Source organism: Panthera pardus, unplaced genomic scaffold (assembly GCF_024362965.1).
Source record: "Panthera pardus isolate Hobbes unplaced genomic scaffold, ASM2436296v1 HiC_scaffold_1, whole genome shotgun sequence".
Classification (NCBI taxonomy): Eukaryota; Metazoa; Chordata; class Mammalia; order Carnivora; family Felidae; genus Panthera; species Panthera pardus.
The window spans coordinates 8929138-8944580 of record NW_026526654.1 but is presented as its reverse complement, the minus strand read 5'-3'; the positions used below and the strand labels follow the sequence as shown (position 1 = coordinate 8944580).

At 50.4% G+C, this 15443-nt stretch overlaps 1 protein-coding gene and 1 long non-coding RNA gene across 3 annotated transcripts in view; one reads left to right on the top strand and one right to left on the bottom strand.

Annotated features, from left to right (window-relative positions):
- Positions 1-1538, bottom strand: part of RASA3 (RAS p21 protein activator 3) — a 119771-nt gene extending 118233 nt beyond the window's left edge. Inside the window, exon 1 of one of the 2 annotated variants that reach the window (XM_053907271.1) lies at positions 1350-1538. Coding sequence is in view for 1 of the 2 variants with exons in the window: in XM_053907258.1 (XP_053763233.1) it covers positions 1350-1404 (55 nt within the window). In the remaining variant the exon portion in view is untranslated. The remainder of the gene's footprint in view (positions 1-1349) is intronic. The other variant, XM_053907258.1, reaches the window with a different exon arrangement.
- Positions 1539-1628: 90 nt separating this feature from the next.
- On the top strand, positions 1629-7364 carry LOC109263984 (uncharacterized). Its single transcript, XR_008423945.1, has 3 exons — positions 1629-1735; positions 2082-2271; positions 7232-7364. It is a non-coding gene; the product is annotated as an uncharacterized LOC109263984 (long non-coding RNA).
- Positions 7365-15443: the final 8079 nt, after the last annotated feature.

The following is a 15443-nucleotide window of genomic DNA, read 5'->3' as shown; positions in this document are numbered from 1 at the left end:
CTGGAGAGAAATCAACCTCTCTGCTCAACACACCGGTGTTCCAGAACGCTCCCAGGATGAGTCTGAGACTGGCTGTGCCAGGCCTGAACCATAAAGTCCTCAGACCCACTCCTGCCTGCTGTGCCCGGAAGCCTGGCACACTCCTCCACAGACAGACCCCCACCCAGGTCCCCTCCTGCTCCCCTTGATTAAGGAAGCACCTCAAACCCTCACACATCTCAGTGGACCCAGGAACTGATGAGGGTTCTTGGCCAAAGGACCCTGGTACAGGCACCCTCCCTGCCCCCACGTCAGCAGGAAGGTAATGCCGAATCTCTCAGTGCGAAAGTGACAGCAGATCCCAACCAAGCGAACAGGGAAATGGTTGCAGGCAGCGTAAGTCCGCTTCTCAGCCAAATATCAACAGTGTCTCAGTGACGATCCATAAACCAAAATAAAGCAGACAGGAAACAACACGCTGATTTGGGGGAGCTGGAATTCCTCAGGCAGCATCGAATGTCATCAACAACTGACACTCAGTCACTGGGCGCCTGGCTGGGTTCCCAGCGGCCCCTTTTCACATGGGAATAGAAGGGACTGTGGAGGCAAGAAGGACCTGAGGACAGGCGACACTCTGGGTCCTCGGGAACCCTCTTCAACATAAACTGCCCTCCCAGCCGCACATTTATGGCACCAACGTCTAACGGTCACTCGAGGCAAGGATCTTGTTTTGGGGGGGAGGGGAAGGGGACGTGCACATCACCCTCCCGAGATAAAATGAATCCTCCAGATAAACCCAGGAAGTCCAGATATAGCCCTCCAGCCCACTCCAGAATCCGCCTGTCATTTCCCTCCCCCAGCTCCTGGACCCAGTGACAAGGGCAGAATCCTCCCCAGTGACACAGCCTGAATGGCAGGCGCTGGTGGCCAAAAGCTTCCCCCCCCCCGCCCCGCCCCGGCCAGTTCTCAATGGAAGGGGGGTGTTGGGGTGGCTCCCCGTCTCCCAGCCCGACGGAGCCCCGGACCGAGGGCACGCCACACACATCCGCCTACACGGACGCGCACGCCCGCACCAGTCCGCAGCCCCAGCCGGCCCCATGGCCCTGGGGGAACGCGGGGAAGGAAGTTTCTGGGTGCAGCAGCGGAGGGCAGATGCGGAACCTGAGGTCGGCGGGTCGGCCCCCGGCCATGCACGCACCCAGGGCCCCCACTCGCGCACGCTCCAGGCGGGGACGGGCCCCGTGTCCTGCACCGCACCGCCCCCCACCCCGAACCGCGCCTCCAGGGAGCCGCTTCCCCCGGAGCCGCCGCAGCCCGGCCCGTCCTCGGGGGGAGGGGACGCGCGGCGCCCCGCCGCCCCCGGCGCTCACCGATCTTGATCTTCACGCTCTGGAAGACCCGGAGCCCTTCCTCCTCCACCGCCATGCTGGGTCGCCCGCCCGGGAGCTCGCGGGGCCTCGCCGGAATTCGCGCGCCGAGCCCCGCAGAGCAGCCGGAGCCCGAGCGGCGGCGCAGTCCCCGCGCTCTGCGCCAGACCCCGCGCGCGCCGGGTCCGCGGCGCCACCGCCGCCCGGCTCCGCCCACCGGCCTGCCCAGCTCCCCATTGGCCGCGATCGCAGAGGGGCGGGGCGTGAAGGTTCCGCCCACAGCGCGACTCCAACTGCCCACTGGCTGAGGTCTAGGAGGCGGGAGCGAGACGGCTCCGCCCGCAAAACAGCCCCACCTCCACATTGGCCAAGGCTCGGAGAGGGGCGGGGTCGGTCTCTGGGAGGGATAGGAAGGGACCCCGCGGCGGTGGGGGGAAGGCGGGGCGCGGAATGGAGGGGGAACCGGGCGGGGCGAGGAGAGGAAGAGGGGGAGCTGGGAGGGGGATGAGAAACCGGCGGGGGCGTGGGGTAAAGGACTGGGCGTGGGGCGAGGGGCGCAGGATGAGAGGATGCCGGGCTGGGGGTGGGCACAGGACTGGGGGGGAGCCAGGCAGAGCATGGGGTTGGACCCTGCAGGGGCACGGGGGTGGGGGGCGGGGGGACGGGAAGAAGGGAGACCCTGAGGCTTGGGAGGGGATCATCCAGATTAATGCGCTCAAAAATCTTGAATCCTAGATGTCCCTAAATCTACAGGACCTGAAGACGTGTCCCATTTCTGCGTGTTAGACAGCGGTGCTCTCTCTGTGGTTGAAGATGATTTCAGAGACCTCTGAGACAGTAGTACACCCCGTGATCAGCCTGCAGCTCCACTCCTCCACCATGTCACCATCACCCAGCTGGAGAAGCGCCAGGCCTGAAGAAGAAAGTCCTATCTGCCAGGGAGCATCACGACCTAGGAAACATGTGCCTAGGGACTGAGAAAATCCACAGAACCGGATCCAGAGAATATTGGATTCTGGCAGGCAGGACAAGAACGTAGATCAGGTTAGAGTTTATTGATATGGGATCTTTCCATCATGATACAGGATTTGGCACCTTAGCAAGTACCCCATGCCACTAGCGTGGCCTTTGGAAGCTTATACAAAGTGGTGCCCCACACTAAGTGGAAATGCCAAACAGTCATGGCAGACAGCGGAGAAAAGCATCAAAATGCTCAGAGAAGTGGCACAGGAGAGTAAACACACTCACTAAGACCCGGAAACCTAGTTGTGAGCTAGGTTTCCTGGAAAGCCCAGAGGACACTCCATTTACAGAAAGGAGTGTGCAGATGACACCCTGAGCGGTAGCTGGCATTCTAGGACTGGTCGGGGAGTCTAGATGCTGCTACAGAGAACACTGGGCTCCCTGACAGCAGTGACCATGATCACACAGTGACAGAGGGCGAGCAGTGATGTCTAGCCACTAGAAGCAAGCCAGTTGCTATATTATACTGAGCAGCAGGACTGGAGTGGTGGCTGTGCACTCTGAACTGCAAAGAGCTACAAGATGGTCAGCTAGATGTGGTGTCAGGAGGGCACTTAGCCAGCCAGCGGGGTACTGCTCTATTCTTGCAACCAAAGGAAATCAAAGATAGGTATGAGGAGGCTGAAGGAATTTGCCCCAATAAAACCTGTGAACCAGTTCTCATCTCCAGAACCCCCTGACTGGAGGAGAGGACTTGGCCACACATATGCATAAGTGTTCCCTTAGGACTTCCCCCAATGGCAGCTGTGGCCATTTATCCAGACATTTCAAGGGCAGTTTGGCTTTGAGTCTGAATCGACATGATACCCAGTGACCCAAGATGTCATCATGCCCCTGTTAGAATAGGACTTGTGAGGTCCAGGAAATAAATGGAGGCCTGGCCCGGGGAAGACTCACAGTAGGCCCACTGGATCCAGGGACCCACCTAGTGACCATTTATTTTCTCTGGCACTGAAGGTAAAATTGGCATAGACATACGTTACAGTTGTCAGAAAACCCATATTTGTTCCTTGGTGTTGGGGCTAAGAGTCACCCCAGCAGGGAGGGCCAAGTGGGGTGCCAGGATGGAAAATAAAAACCATAACACATCCTAGGGAAGATTGGGACGAAGACTCCCCTTAAAGACCAGAAAGGTCATGTAACTCACCAGTCCCACCTATGACTCCAGACAGATTCTGGAGGGTGACAGTGGACCACACAAGCTCAAACCATGCAGTAGTCCCAATTGCAGCCACTGTACCAGAGTTGGTGCCACTGCCAGGCCACGTCAGCACAGCCTCTGGCCGTGGAGCTGACATGTCCACTCTTCTCCATCCTGAAGGAGAAAGAGAATCGGAAGCAATTTACATCATGTGGCATGGACTAATGCACACTTACAACCTGCCCCACTGCTAGGCTTCCCTGCCCTCTGTTATAAAACAGTCCAAAGAGACCTGGACCATCTGGGCAGGATTCAGAATGTTAATTGGCTCACTATATTAATGACATCATTTTAATTAGGCCAGATGAGCAAGAAGTTGGCAGTTCATTGGAGGCTTTGGTAAGACATGTGTGGTCTAAGACACATGTGCTCAGAGGACAGGAAGTAAATTTGTGAAGATTCAGGGCCTCCCCACATCAGTGAGGCAAGAGGTCCACGACTATGGGCCTCTCTTTCCCTCTACAAACCACAGAGACCAGCACAGCATACTTCCAGGATCCCTTCCTTAACAAAGCCCGGCATCCACAGAACTGTGCAAGTACCCTGTCTTCTCAAAACTGTGTTCTGCACAAAGGACTTGATCGCTAGTTTTCCAAATTAAACTCAGTTCCCTTAGAGCTTATGATGATAAGAAACAGGAAAATATTGGGGGATTAAAGGAAAAGATGAGACTTTGTTGAAAGTATCTATAATCTCTTTTGTTTATTACTCACTGTTAAATTTTTCCCTCTTTGATAGAACCCTCTTTTGTGACACTCCGCAAAAAAATATTTCTTGAAAAGTATCAGTCTATCAACAGGTATTTATGAATTGCTAAGACAGCATAATTAGACCATTTATTAATCATATCTGATCAATAGACTTTCAAAGTGGCATAAAATAAGTGACTAGTATATAATAGAAAAATTTTTATTATTTTTAAAGGTTTTTATTTATTTTTGAGAGAGACAGAGCACAAGCAAGGGAGGGGCAGAGAGAGAGGAAGACACAGAACCAGAAGCAGGCTCCGGGCTGTGAGCTGTCAGCACAGAGCCCGATGCAGGGCTTGAACCCATGAACTGCAAGCTCATGACCTGAGCCGAAGTCAGACACTTAACAGACCAAGCCACCCAGGCGCCCCTAGAATAATTTTTAAAGGGTCCAAAAAAAGTAATGAAGGAAGAAGCTATTGTATCAAACATCTACAGTGAAAACAGCTACTGCAAAGAGTTCACAGCTCTGCTTCCTGGTTTTCAAGGTGAAAACAGAAATATGGAAATATGGCATTTTATACAAGTTCTATTATTTAATACACAGAAGTGTATTAGTTTTCCAGAAAAGGCTATTTTAACCAACTAAGCAATGTAAGGAATTGTTTTCATAAGGGACATTCAGCACCTTGGGGAAGGATACTTTCAATCTCAAATGACTAAGTAACCTTTGCAACATGCTCACTTCAACACCTGGCTCAGAGTAAAAACTCAACTGGTATTTGTTGGGTAAATGTACTGGAATCTCCTATTGTCTCACAAAAACTTTAGGAACATGATGTTAACTCATAGCTTTCTGAGAAGATTCATCCAGCTCTTGGGAGTTAAGGAGCTCAGCTCCCTCATGGCCCAAGTGTCTATGAGACATGACACCACACACCTTTGGATGATGATGTTTGGGCCACACAGAGCACAGAGGCGTGCGGGGACACATCTACACTCAGGTTCCTTGTGGACACTCGAAGCCCAGATGTGCTGCTGGTAGAAAGGAGGCCCTGTGCTCCGGACGCAAGTGGACCAAGAGGCCACACCGGAGGCCTTGGTGGTGCATAGCCAAAGCTCTTCCGGGCAGCATGAGGGGCCACACTGCCTACCCTGCTCACGCCTCAACAAGCAACTGTGTGCCTGATGAGGGGAGGGAAGGGATGTCACATCTGTCTGGGAGCTGGGAAAACCCACTGGGATATTTTTCAGGCTCTCCTCCTGCTGTGGCAAATGAGAGGCCTCATTTTGAAACTCAGAGATAGACAGAGGCAGCCTGGATCCCTAAGTCACTACTGGAGGGCCACTGGGATCTGCGGCTGTGAAAGCGACAAGTGTGAAAGTTCCCTCAGGTAAAGCCGGTAAGATCTGGGAATCACGTAGCCCAAGCCTGTCCTACCCTTGCTAATAAAAACCTTAATGAAGCGTGTATGGTAAAATCCACAGCACAGGAAGCACCAGATGTTGGTGAGGATGCGGAGAAAGGGCATCCCTCCTCCACAGCTGGTGGGAATGCAAACCGGTGCAGTCACTCTGGAAAACAGTATGCAGCGTCCTCAAAAAGTTAAAACTAGAACTACCCTGTGATCCAATAGTCGCACTACTGGGTATTTGCCCAAAGAATGCAAAAACACTAATTCAAAGGATACATGCACTGGATGTTTATAGCAGTGCTATCTACAGTAACCAAATTACAGAAACAGCCCAAGTGTCCACTGACTGATGAATAGAGAAAGAAAATGTAGCATACCTAATTATCTATCTATCTATCTATCTATACGCACGATGGAATATTACTCAGCCATAAAAAGGAATGAGATCTTGCCATTTGCAATGACATGGATAGAGCTAGAGGGCATTATGCTAAGTGAAATAAGTCATTCAGAGAGACAAATATCATATGACTTCACTCATATGTGGAATTTAAGAAACAAAACAAATGAGTGAAGGGAAAAGAGAGAGAGAGATAAACCCAGAAACAGACTCTTTTTTTTTTTTTTAACATTTATTTGTTTTTGAAAGAAAGAGACAGAGACAGAGCATAAGCAGGGGAGGGGCAGAGAGAGAGGGAGACACAAAGTCCAAAGCAAGCTCCAGGCTCTGAGCTGTCAGCTCAGAATCCGATGCGGGGCTTAAACCCATGAACCACGAGATCATGGACTGAGCCGAAGTCAGATGCTTAACCGACTGAGCCCCCAGGGACCCCCAAGAAACAGACTCTTAACTCTAGAGAATGAACTGAAGGTCACCAGAGGGGAGGTGGTGGTGGCGGCGGGGGGGTGGTATGGGTGAGATAGGTGATGGGCGTTAAGGGGTACACCTGTTGTGATGTACAGAAGTGTTGAATCACCATATTGTACACCTGAAAATAGTATTACACTGTATGTTAACTAAAATCTAAATAACAACTTAAAAAATAAAGTTTACGTGGTATGCTATTTTATTAATACCAATGCAATAGTAATCAATATCAATTCAATCATCTGTGAATTTGAGTTAATAATAAAATACAACCCCAGATGTCCAGTGGATTTACCATTAAATAGATTTGTGTAATGTCTTGATTGCTTATTATGAAAATATTTGCTCAAAATAACTTTTTATCATAATAAAGTTTAATTTGCTATTTTTGACCGAATTAGTCAAATATCAAAGTACTTTTTGAAGACACCTCCTGAAATCAGCAATTAATTAGACTCCAAATCTTGTCTCATTAGCTATGGCAGGAATATATGTATTTTTTTCCTTTTAAAATCTCCATCAAATTACCCCAGAAAAAGTTAAAAGGAGGAGGGCCCCTAATTCACACCATTTGGGATGGGCATGTGCTGTTAAGACCATCGTGACTCTCAGTATTCAACAGAATCACAGCGCAAGCTCCACAGGAGAGAGAGCCCAGAACTGTAGAAAACCCTCTGTCTGCCCCACAGGTGCTTCCTGCAGGGATCCAGACACAGAGGCCAAACACAAGTGCACCAGCAAGTCCTACCCTGTTTCTCAACACCGTTACAACCCAGCAAATCAATTCATCAGCTGCCAGGAAGACCTGTTCCTTCTGTAAAACGTTAGACCCAACATAACAGTAAAAACTTTCAAAGGGTAAAAATGTATGTGTGTGCCCATCATTACAACACAAGTGTTTTTATTTCTCTTTATTTCCTTCAAGGTTTTATTAGTATTTATATGCATATAACTTGTTTAAATGCACATCTCTTGTGTTTAGCAGTTCATTTATTTAGCAAACCTTTATTGAGCACCTAGCACGTGTCCAGAACCTGCCAGGCCCTGCAGGAACACCAGAAAACAACACACACCCCTAACCTCAGGGCCCTTGAACTTCCTGTGTAGTGACTACCACTGACAGCTTTCCCTCTGGCTGCACTTAGTTCAGTTTGGAACAATATGGAAAAAAAGAGAAACAGAGGAGAAAATCCTAGAAGTAGGCACAGTCTCTGAGGTGTAGACACAACAGCAGCACTGCACAGAAAACTCGGAAAACTACCTTTGAAGCTGTGGTGGGGGGTCTGGGAACCGAAGAGCCCCCTCGGGACAGCCCCGCCCCAGGCACTGCCCTTCTGCCTCCAAGGCACCAAAGGGAATGGATGGTCACAACTGCTGAGAAGGAGATCTGCCAGAGTGCGTGTCATGGGAGGCCAGTGACCACAGAGAGGAAGAAAGACGAAGCCGGGGGCTCGGGAACAGACGCGGTCTCTGTGGGCATGGGGACATTTCATTTACCTTTGGGCACAATGTGAGGGACTAACACTGCTTCTCCACATCTATGGACTATGACAGGCCACTGATTTTCTATTCCTGCCAAATAATGCGATGTGAACATAACCGTTCCCCACGGTGATCTCCAAGTGTGTTTGTAAAGTGGGCATAACAGCACCAGTGCACAGGGCTCTGGGACCACCAGTGGCATGGGGGGGATGGGACCACAGTCAAGCCAGACACCGCCAGTTCCTGGTGGCTTTTTCATCATTACTCCCTGCGGGCAAGGGTGGGGCTCTTTCCTCCCTGCCCTGCTGATGCTGCAAACCCCCTGAGCACCTGGTAGACGCCAGCTGCCCCCCAACCACGGCAGGAGCCAGTGAGAAGCACAACTCAGCTTTCGTTCTGGGGTCTCAGGATATGGGTCCCTGCGGGTTTCCTCAGCAGGATGTCAGCTGCCCCTCTAGGCCCCCACCCCCTTCTGAGCACAGAGCAAGAGCCCTCTGCCCTCCTCTGGGGTGTGCTTGAGGCTAGTGTAGAGGGTGGCTTCTGGCGACCAGAGGTGATGGTGAGCTCACGTTCCTCTGCAGGAAGAAAACCTCATTCCAAAGACATGCACACAAAGCCTATGTGTGATAGGCAGAACCCAGAAACAACCTCCAACCTGTCCCCCGACGGGGAGGACGCTGAACAAGCTCAACTTAGCAACAACAAGGAACAAACTGCTGATACAAATGACAACCTGGGTGGACCTCAAGGCTGCGAGGAGAGCCTGTCACACACACCCTACAATTTCACTTACAGCACTGTTCAGGGACAAGCTGCAGAGATGGAGAACAGACAACGGGAGGAGGGACCCTGTGGGACAGAAAGGGTCTGTGTCTTGTCAGCCTTGGTGGCCACGGGAATCTGCACATGTGCTGGAATCACGCAGATCTGCACGCACACGAGTGCATGTACAGCGTGCCCTCTGTGCACAGCAGGTGCATGGGACCATGCAGTCTTCTGGCTGGGGCCTTATATGCAGTCACTGCCATCCTAGAAGGTGTCACCGCTGTACTGGTGGTGAAGAGTACACAGGATCTTTGCCTTGCTGTCTACAATGCATGTGAATCTACAGGTATCTCAAAATTAAAAAAAAACCAAAAAACTGAGGAAAGACAATATGGCAGTAGATACCAACGTGTCGACCGTCCCCTAGGGCTCCTGCTACAGCCCCACCTGGGCTTACATCCTCTCCTGTGGGGAGGCTGATCTCGGGCTACCCACAGGAAGGGTGTGACCTCATGTTTACCACCTGCACCTGAGGAAACTGTGCCCTCCTTGTCAAGAGGGGACAATCCTCGCTTGCAGACGCTGCCATCTGGCGTGACCTCAGGACACCCGATCCCATCTGAAGACAAACATGGTTCCCGCTGGATCCCTTCCTTTTCCAGAATTTCCTTCATCTCTCAGAGGCTCATTTGCCCTGCCTGCCATGGAGGGACAGGCCGACGTTCAGAAGCTCAACCGCCCCAGTCCCTCTCTTACACTGATGGATGGGGTGGCCCTCCTGGGAGTCACTCTCAGACCAACATTGATGGCAAGGCAGCCAGAGGTCCCAATTCCAGAAATGCCCAAACTTCTTATTAAAAGTAAGTAAATACATATCAGGTCAAGACCTGATGTACTCACAGAAACTTTATGAGACAATACCTATTGTGACCAGACATAATGTCTTCTACAATTTTACATTCTATTCCAGATTCAGTGAAACTAATCTTGTTTATTTGATTTTTAATTGATTTCAGGATCCTCAATTAGGCAGTGAGCCACTGGCGTGCTACAGATACCAGTTCACAAGATCCAACCGTTAAATTTTCAACAGTTTTGCCAGCTGGTTGTTGAACAGAATCATTATTAAAAATGAAATTATGGGGCACCTGGGGGGCCCAGACGTTTAAGCATCTGACTTCAGCTCGGGTCATGATCTCCCAGTTCGTGAGTTCAAGCCCCTCATCAGGCTCTGTGCTGACAGCTCAGAGCCCACTTCAGATCCTCTGTCTCCCTCTCTCTCTGCTCCTCCCCTACTCACGTTCTCTCTCTCTCTCAAAGATAAAACAACATTTTTAAGAAATGAAATTATGTAGGGCACATGGTAGCTCAGTCAGTGAAACAACTCTTGATTTTGGCTCAGGTGGTGATCTCGCGGTTTGCTTAGGGGGTCGAGCCCCAACAACAGGCTGGGCACTGACAGCGCAGAGCCTGCCTGGGGTTCTCTTCCTCTCACTTGTGCTCTCTCTCTCAAAAATAAATAAACACTTTGAAAAAGTTAAATTAGGTTATAAAATTACACGCACCGTGCTCTGGAGGCTGCGAATGCCTGTTATGTGGTGGAAATACTACCGGATGGCAGCTGTTTGCACGTCTTCCCACCGTGGAACGTTTGCGCCCTGGAAATTGGCAAACGCTACACACTCCCCCCCTTTCATTTCCAGCGGGATGTCAGGCACTTACCAGCACATGGGTGCTGTGAAGCTCGGTCTGAAAGCCTCCCCTCCCCCCACCGCTAGCTGGCTTCCTCCCCTCCCATTCCACCTCATGCTTGATGGTGAAGAGACTTAAGGAAGGTTGCAGGAGTGGCTGGGCCGGGACCAACGAGTGTCCGAGCAGGAGGGGTGCCCTCTCTGTTCACTCTAGGTCCAGTGCTGTACCCAAAAGTCCTGCCTCTCCTCTGTTCCCCCACATTGCAGGTGAGGGTGCCGGCATGCAGCTGGGCTGTGAGGCTCCGGGGCTGGAAGCGGAACCTTCTCCCATCCAGGGCTGATTGCCCCTCTGGACCTGTGGGCGTGGAGGGTGGGGAGTAGGTGCCAGGACCGGCGGGCAGCCAGACACTGGTCTTCTTGCTTAGGCAGCTGGTGCTCAGCCCACGGTGGGGTTCTGGGCCCGGGGGGCAGTTGTGGGGACTCAGCACCCAGCTTTCCCAGACCTGGTGAAAACATCTAAGTTCAGTTTGCAACAATAAACAGAACATTAATCTGCATCGAGACTGATGATACTCTGTAGTTTCATCTTTTTAAGAAAATCCTTGAGAATCTACTCCATGAATGAATTGGCCTATCCAAGCCGTAATAAGAGTGACAACGCAGGTGGTAGTGAAACCGTGCCATGCTAGGCATCACACCCTCCACATCACCGGACCCTCACAGCAAGGTGACAAGTCCCTGTGGTCCCTGCTCCATGTAAGTGCAGAAAGTCTAGTGACTTTCCCAAAGTCATGCAGAACTTTAATTTTATGAAATTCTTCTTGCAGCCCTTTGCAAGAAGAAAAAAGTCCAGTGTCCATTGGACACCCTCTCCTCTTGCTTTGAGAACCAAACGTCAGGCTTTTTGAACTTCACACATTGTGCTTTAAACCATCGTGAAACAAATCTGAAGACCTTGCGTGTGGGTCCCAACATCTGAACATTTCACAGGCCGTCCCTGGGTGGGGCGCCTCAGCCTGAGTTGGATGAGTCACCTGCCACCCAGATGCTCACTTCCTTCCTCCTTTCCAGAGCAGGGCTCCCTGCAAAGGGATGAGGACTGTCCCCACTCTGCGGTGCAGCTGCAGTGGCCCCCAAGCAAGTCCTCCGAGTGTGTGTGTGTGCGTGTGTGTGTGTGTGCACGCGCGTGCGCGTGTGTGGCCTGTTTTCCCTGCTCTCACCTCCCTTCACTCACACACACAGGTTCCTTTCACATCCATTGAAATAAGCAACTTTAAAAAAAGTGAAAAAAAGAAGAGTGACTAGACCCAAATGGGAATCAAAAAGTGGATTAAGATGAGAACTAAGGTCTGTGGCCTCGTAACCACTGTTGTTGTGATTGAGGATGTTTTCCAGTCTCACAGCTGTTTTGAACCTGACAACCACAGCCTCCCCTCAATAGTCGATTGAGGGTCCCAGAAGCTAAAGGTTGGTGGGTTTTGTCAGGTGTTGAGGGGGTGGGAAACCGCCAGCACAACTTCTGAGCCAGTAACGGGACGGAGACACCTTGCGTGTGGATGTCCCCGCATTCCCTCTCCACCGTTGAAAAAGGCAACTGACAGCGCATGGGGAGGACAGTGCACAGGTCCATCTCCTCCGGCTCCCAAGTCGGTTAGGGCAGAGCTGAGAGGAGTAAACAGGGGCAGGCCTCCAGCTCAGCGCGGGAGTCGGGTCCTGACAGTTTCCTCAGGTTCTTGTCTCCCTCGTGGGTGTTTTCCGGTGCGTGTCTCCATTTTCCCATGAAATAATCAGAAATACAAAACAAATGGTTGTACAGTGTTTTGAAATTCTTAGTCAAAGGGATGGTACCTGGTTGTTCCTCCTTTTTGAGAGGACTTGTTCTCTTGTTTCATCTTTGTTTTCACATTTTTTGTTCCCTAAACTAAATGCCAACATTTAAACTATTGTGTGATCATCAACACAGGACTCTCAAGACAGGTGTCCACAGGCTTTGCACCAACAGAATTCTCTATGACTCCCAACCACGTCCACAATGCCCTTGAAAGTTTGACTTTTCCCTGGACTTTAGAGGTAACTGGAAAGGCCCAGGTCAACCCAGAGCCCTGGCAGGGATGGCCAGCTCTGTTAGTTTCCTGAAACGATGGCGAAACGCTTAATCCCTGGCTCGGTCCTGGGCTGAGCTATATGCCCTCTGTTAAAAACTCTGAGCGGCTCATGTCACTGCTGATTTTCTCCCCGAATCCAGGAGTCATGGGAGCCGAGGTATCTGAGCTCAGTGGGCCGCAGACACTGTAGTAAGAGTGTTGAGCACACCCACTCAACTGCATTTCTCAGTCACATACTGTCATGAGGTAGGACACAAGGTTTCCACTGTGGTCTCGACAGGCTGCTGCGACTGACCAAGTTTTCTTCACGGGCAGAGGCAGAGCTGGGGGCTCAGGGCCCACGTCCCCCACTCCACTGCCTGCAGCTCAGGTTATGCCCAGAGGCCCCATATTCGTGGCTCTCTACCCCTTTGCAAAAGACAACAAGCCCCGAGACCACAATCACACACAGAAGTCACAGGAAGTTGGTATCACATGGGGTAATTTCGCCAGTAGCAGAAAATAACCAATACTATGTGCATTTTATATTAAGACAACTGTGAAATAATGGGGAGATGACAAAATTTTATAGGGCCTCTGTCTTTGCTTAGTCTCCATTTTTTTCCTTAAGAAATAAAAAAAATCCTAAGGGAAGTACAAATCAAAACCACAATGAGATATCACCTTACCCTTGTTAGAATGGCTACTATCAAAAAGACAAGAGATAACAAGTGTCGGCAAAGTGAAATAAGGGAGACGGAGACAAATATCCAGTGATCTCACCTGTATGTGGAATCTAAGAAACAAACAAAGCAGAAACACATTCATAAACACAAAGAACAAACTGGAGGTTGCCGGAGGGGAGGGGTGGGGGATGGGTGAAATAGATGAAGGGGGTGAGGGGTACAAACTTCCAGCTATCAAATAAGTAATTCAGGGACATGGAAAATACATCATGAGGAATGTATTCGACCACACTGTAGTAACTCTGTATGGTGAAAAAACGTACCATGGTGAACATCACATGGTAATGTATAATTGTTGCATCGATACATTGTGCACCTGAAATTAATATAACATTTTATATCAACTGTACTTCAATTAAAAAAAGAGAGGTTACATTTCTGGTCACACATGTCACAAAAGCACCTTATTTTCTTCTCTGTCCCACTGAAGACATTTCACAGATTTTTTTTACCAAACTGGGCACACCCACACGTCACCCACAAAGCACAGCAAATTCAAAAATGTGGTTGAGTAAACAGGCACCAAAGTCCAGAATATCCTTCTGTATCTTCTTCCCTCAAAAAAATCTGTGATTACCAGTGTCACTGTTTACTGGAGCATAAGAGAATTTTCTTTTTAATTATACACCCTGCACTCAAGTACTAATTATGCCAATCACAAGTGTCTCCATCACTGCTGATGGCAGAATCTGACTGCAAGTAGTTTGCAAATATATACGCCTGGTGTCTCAGCAACTAAGTCAACTGTTTGGTTTCCTCCAATTTCAAAGAAGGGTGATTAGCATGTGCCACCTGCTGGATATAATGACAACGTCCTCATGTGAACAGAGAAGCCTGGAAGGGGGCCCCAGAGCAACCCGGGCACCGGGGCCTCTCAAGTCTCCGCAGATCTCAGCTGAGTTGAGACCACTCCTTTCAGCCCAGGGAGCTGGTGGTCAGTCCACCATCTGGCAGCTGAGTGGAGCTGTTCCACATCTTCCCCAGCCTCTGGGCTACAGAGCACAGAGCCCTCCCTGGCCCCTCCCCAGACCAGCCTGGAGCCCAGCACCCCTGGAGCAGATTCTCAACCCTTAGCCGCCATCATGTCCCAAAGGGCCAGATGAAAGCAGCCGGGCAACCCCCCTGAGGTCCTGATTCAGCAGGTCCAAGGAGGCCCAGAGCCTGCATTTCCATCCAGTTCCCAAATGATGCTTCACTGTCCTTCCAGGAGCTGGCGACCAACATGTCCAGTCTGCCAGGAACTAAGGAGGGCTCTCAGGACGTGGCACTTCAGCTTTAAAACTGGAGCATTCCTGGGGCAAACCAGGGCAAGTTGGCCTCTTGGGGACCCCATTTTGAGAACAGCCATCTGAAGTATGTACCCCAGTAATGGAGTCATGCTTCTAATATTTACTGTTCAAAACTGTGTATTTTTATTGCAGACTTCCTCCTCTGAGACGTAAATGCATGAGGAAGACAGCAGAGTAAGTCGTGTGGTCTACCACAATCTCCTTTCTTTTAACAAAAACTTCATTTTCTCTGAATTGTCTTTATTTTCTTTTAATGTCTGAGAGAGAAAGGGGGCAAGGAGGGGCAGAGAGAGAGAGAGAATCCCAAGAAGGCTCTGTGTCATCAGTGCAGAACCCAATGTGGAGCTTGATCCCACCAACTGTGAGATCATGACCTGAGCCAAGATTAATAGTTGAACGCTTAACCCACGGAGCCACTCGGGCGCCTGTGAATTGTCTTTAAAAGTAACATGTGAGAACTTTCACCCTCTCCTGCTAAGTAAGTTACGGTTTCTTGGATCACGGACAATCAATCCAGCCCTAGGCTGGCACATGACAGGGCCTGCTGTAAAACAATGAGTGGACCCATCATTAGTTCTTTCCCAGGACTATGGACAGGGGACACTCAGATGATGAAGCAGGCAGCAGTGGGAACCGATGCTGGACACAAGCACAGGAACAGAGCACCCCTGAGTTGGGGGAGCATGTTGTGCACGTCATGTGCAAGTCACAGTCCGAGCGGCAGGGGCCTGAGGTGGAGAATACACACGCAGAAAGTCAGCACTCTTCTTAGTGCAGGAAAAGAAATTGGTGGCCTAGAGGCCCAGGGCACAGAGTCAAACTCCTTCAGCACCCCATTCTGAAG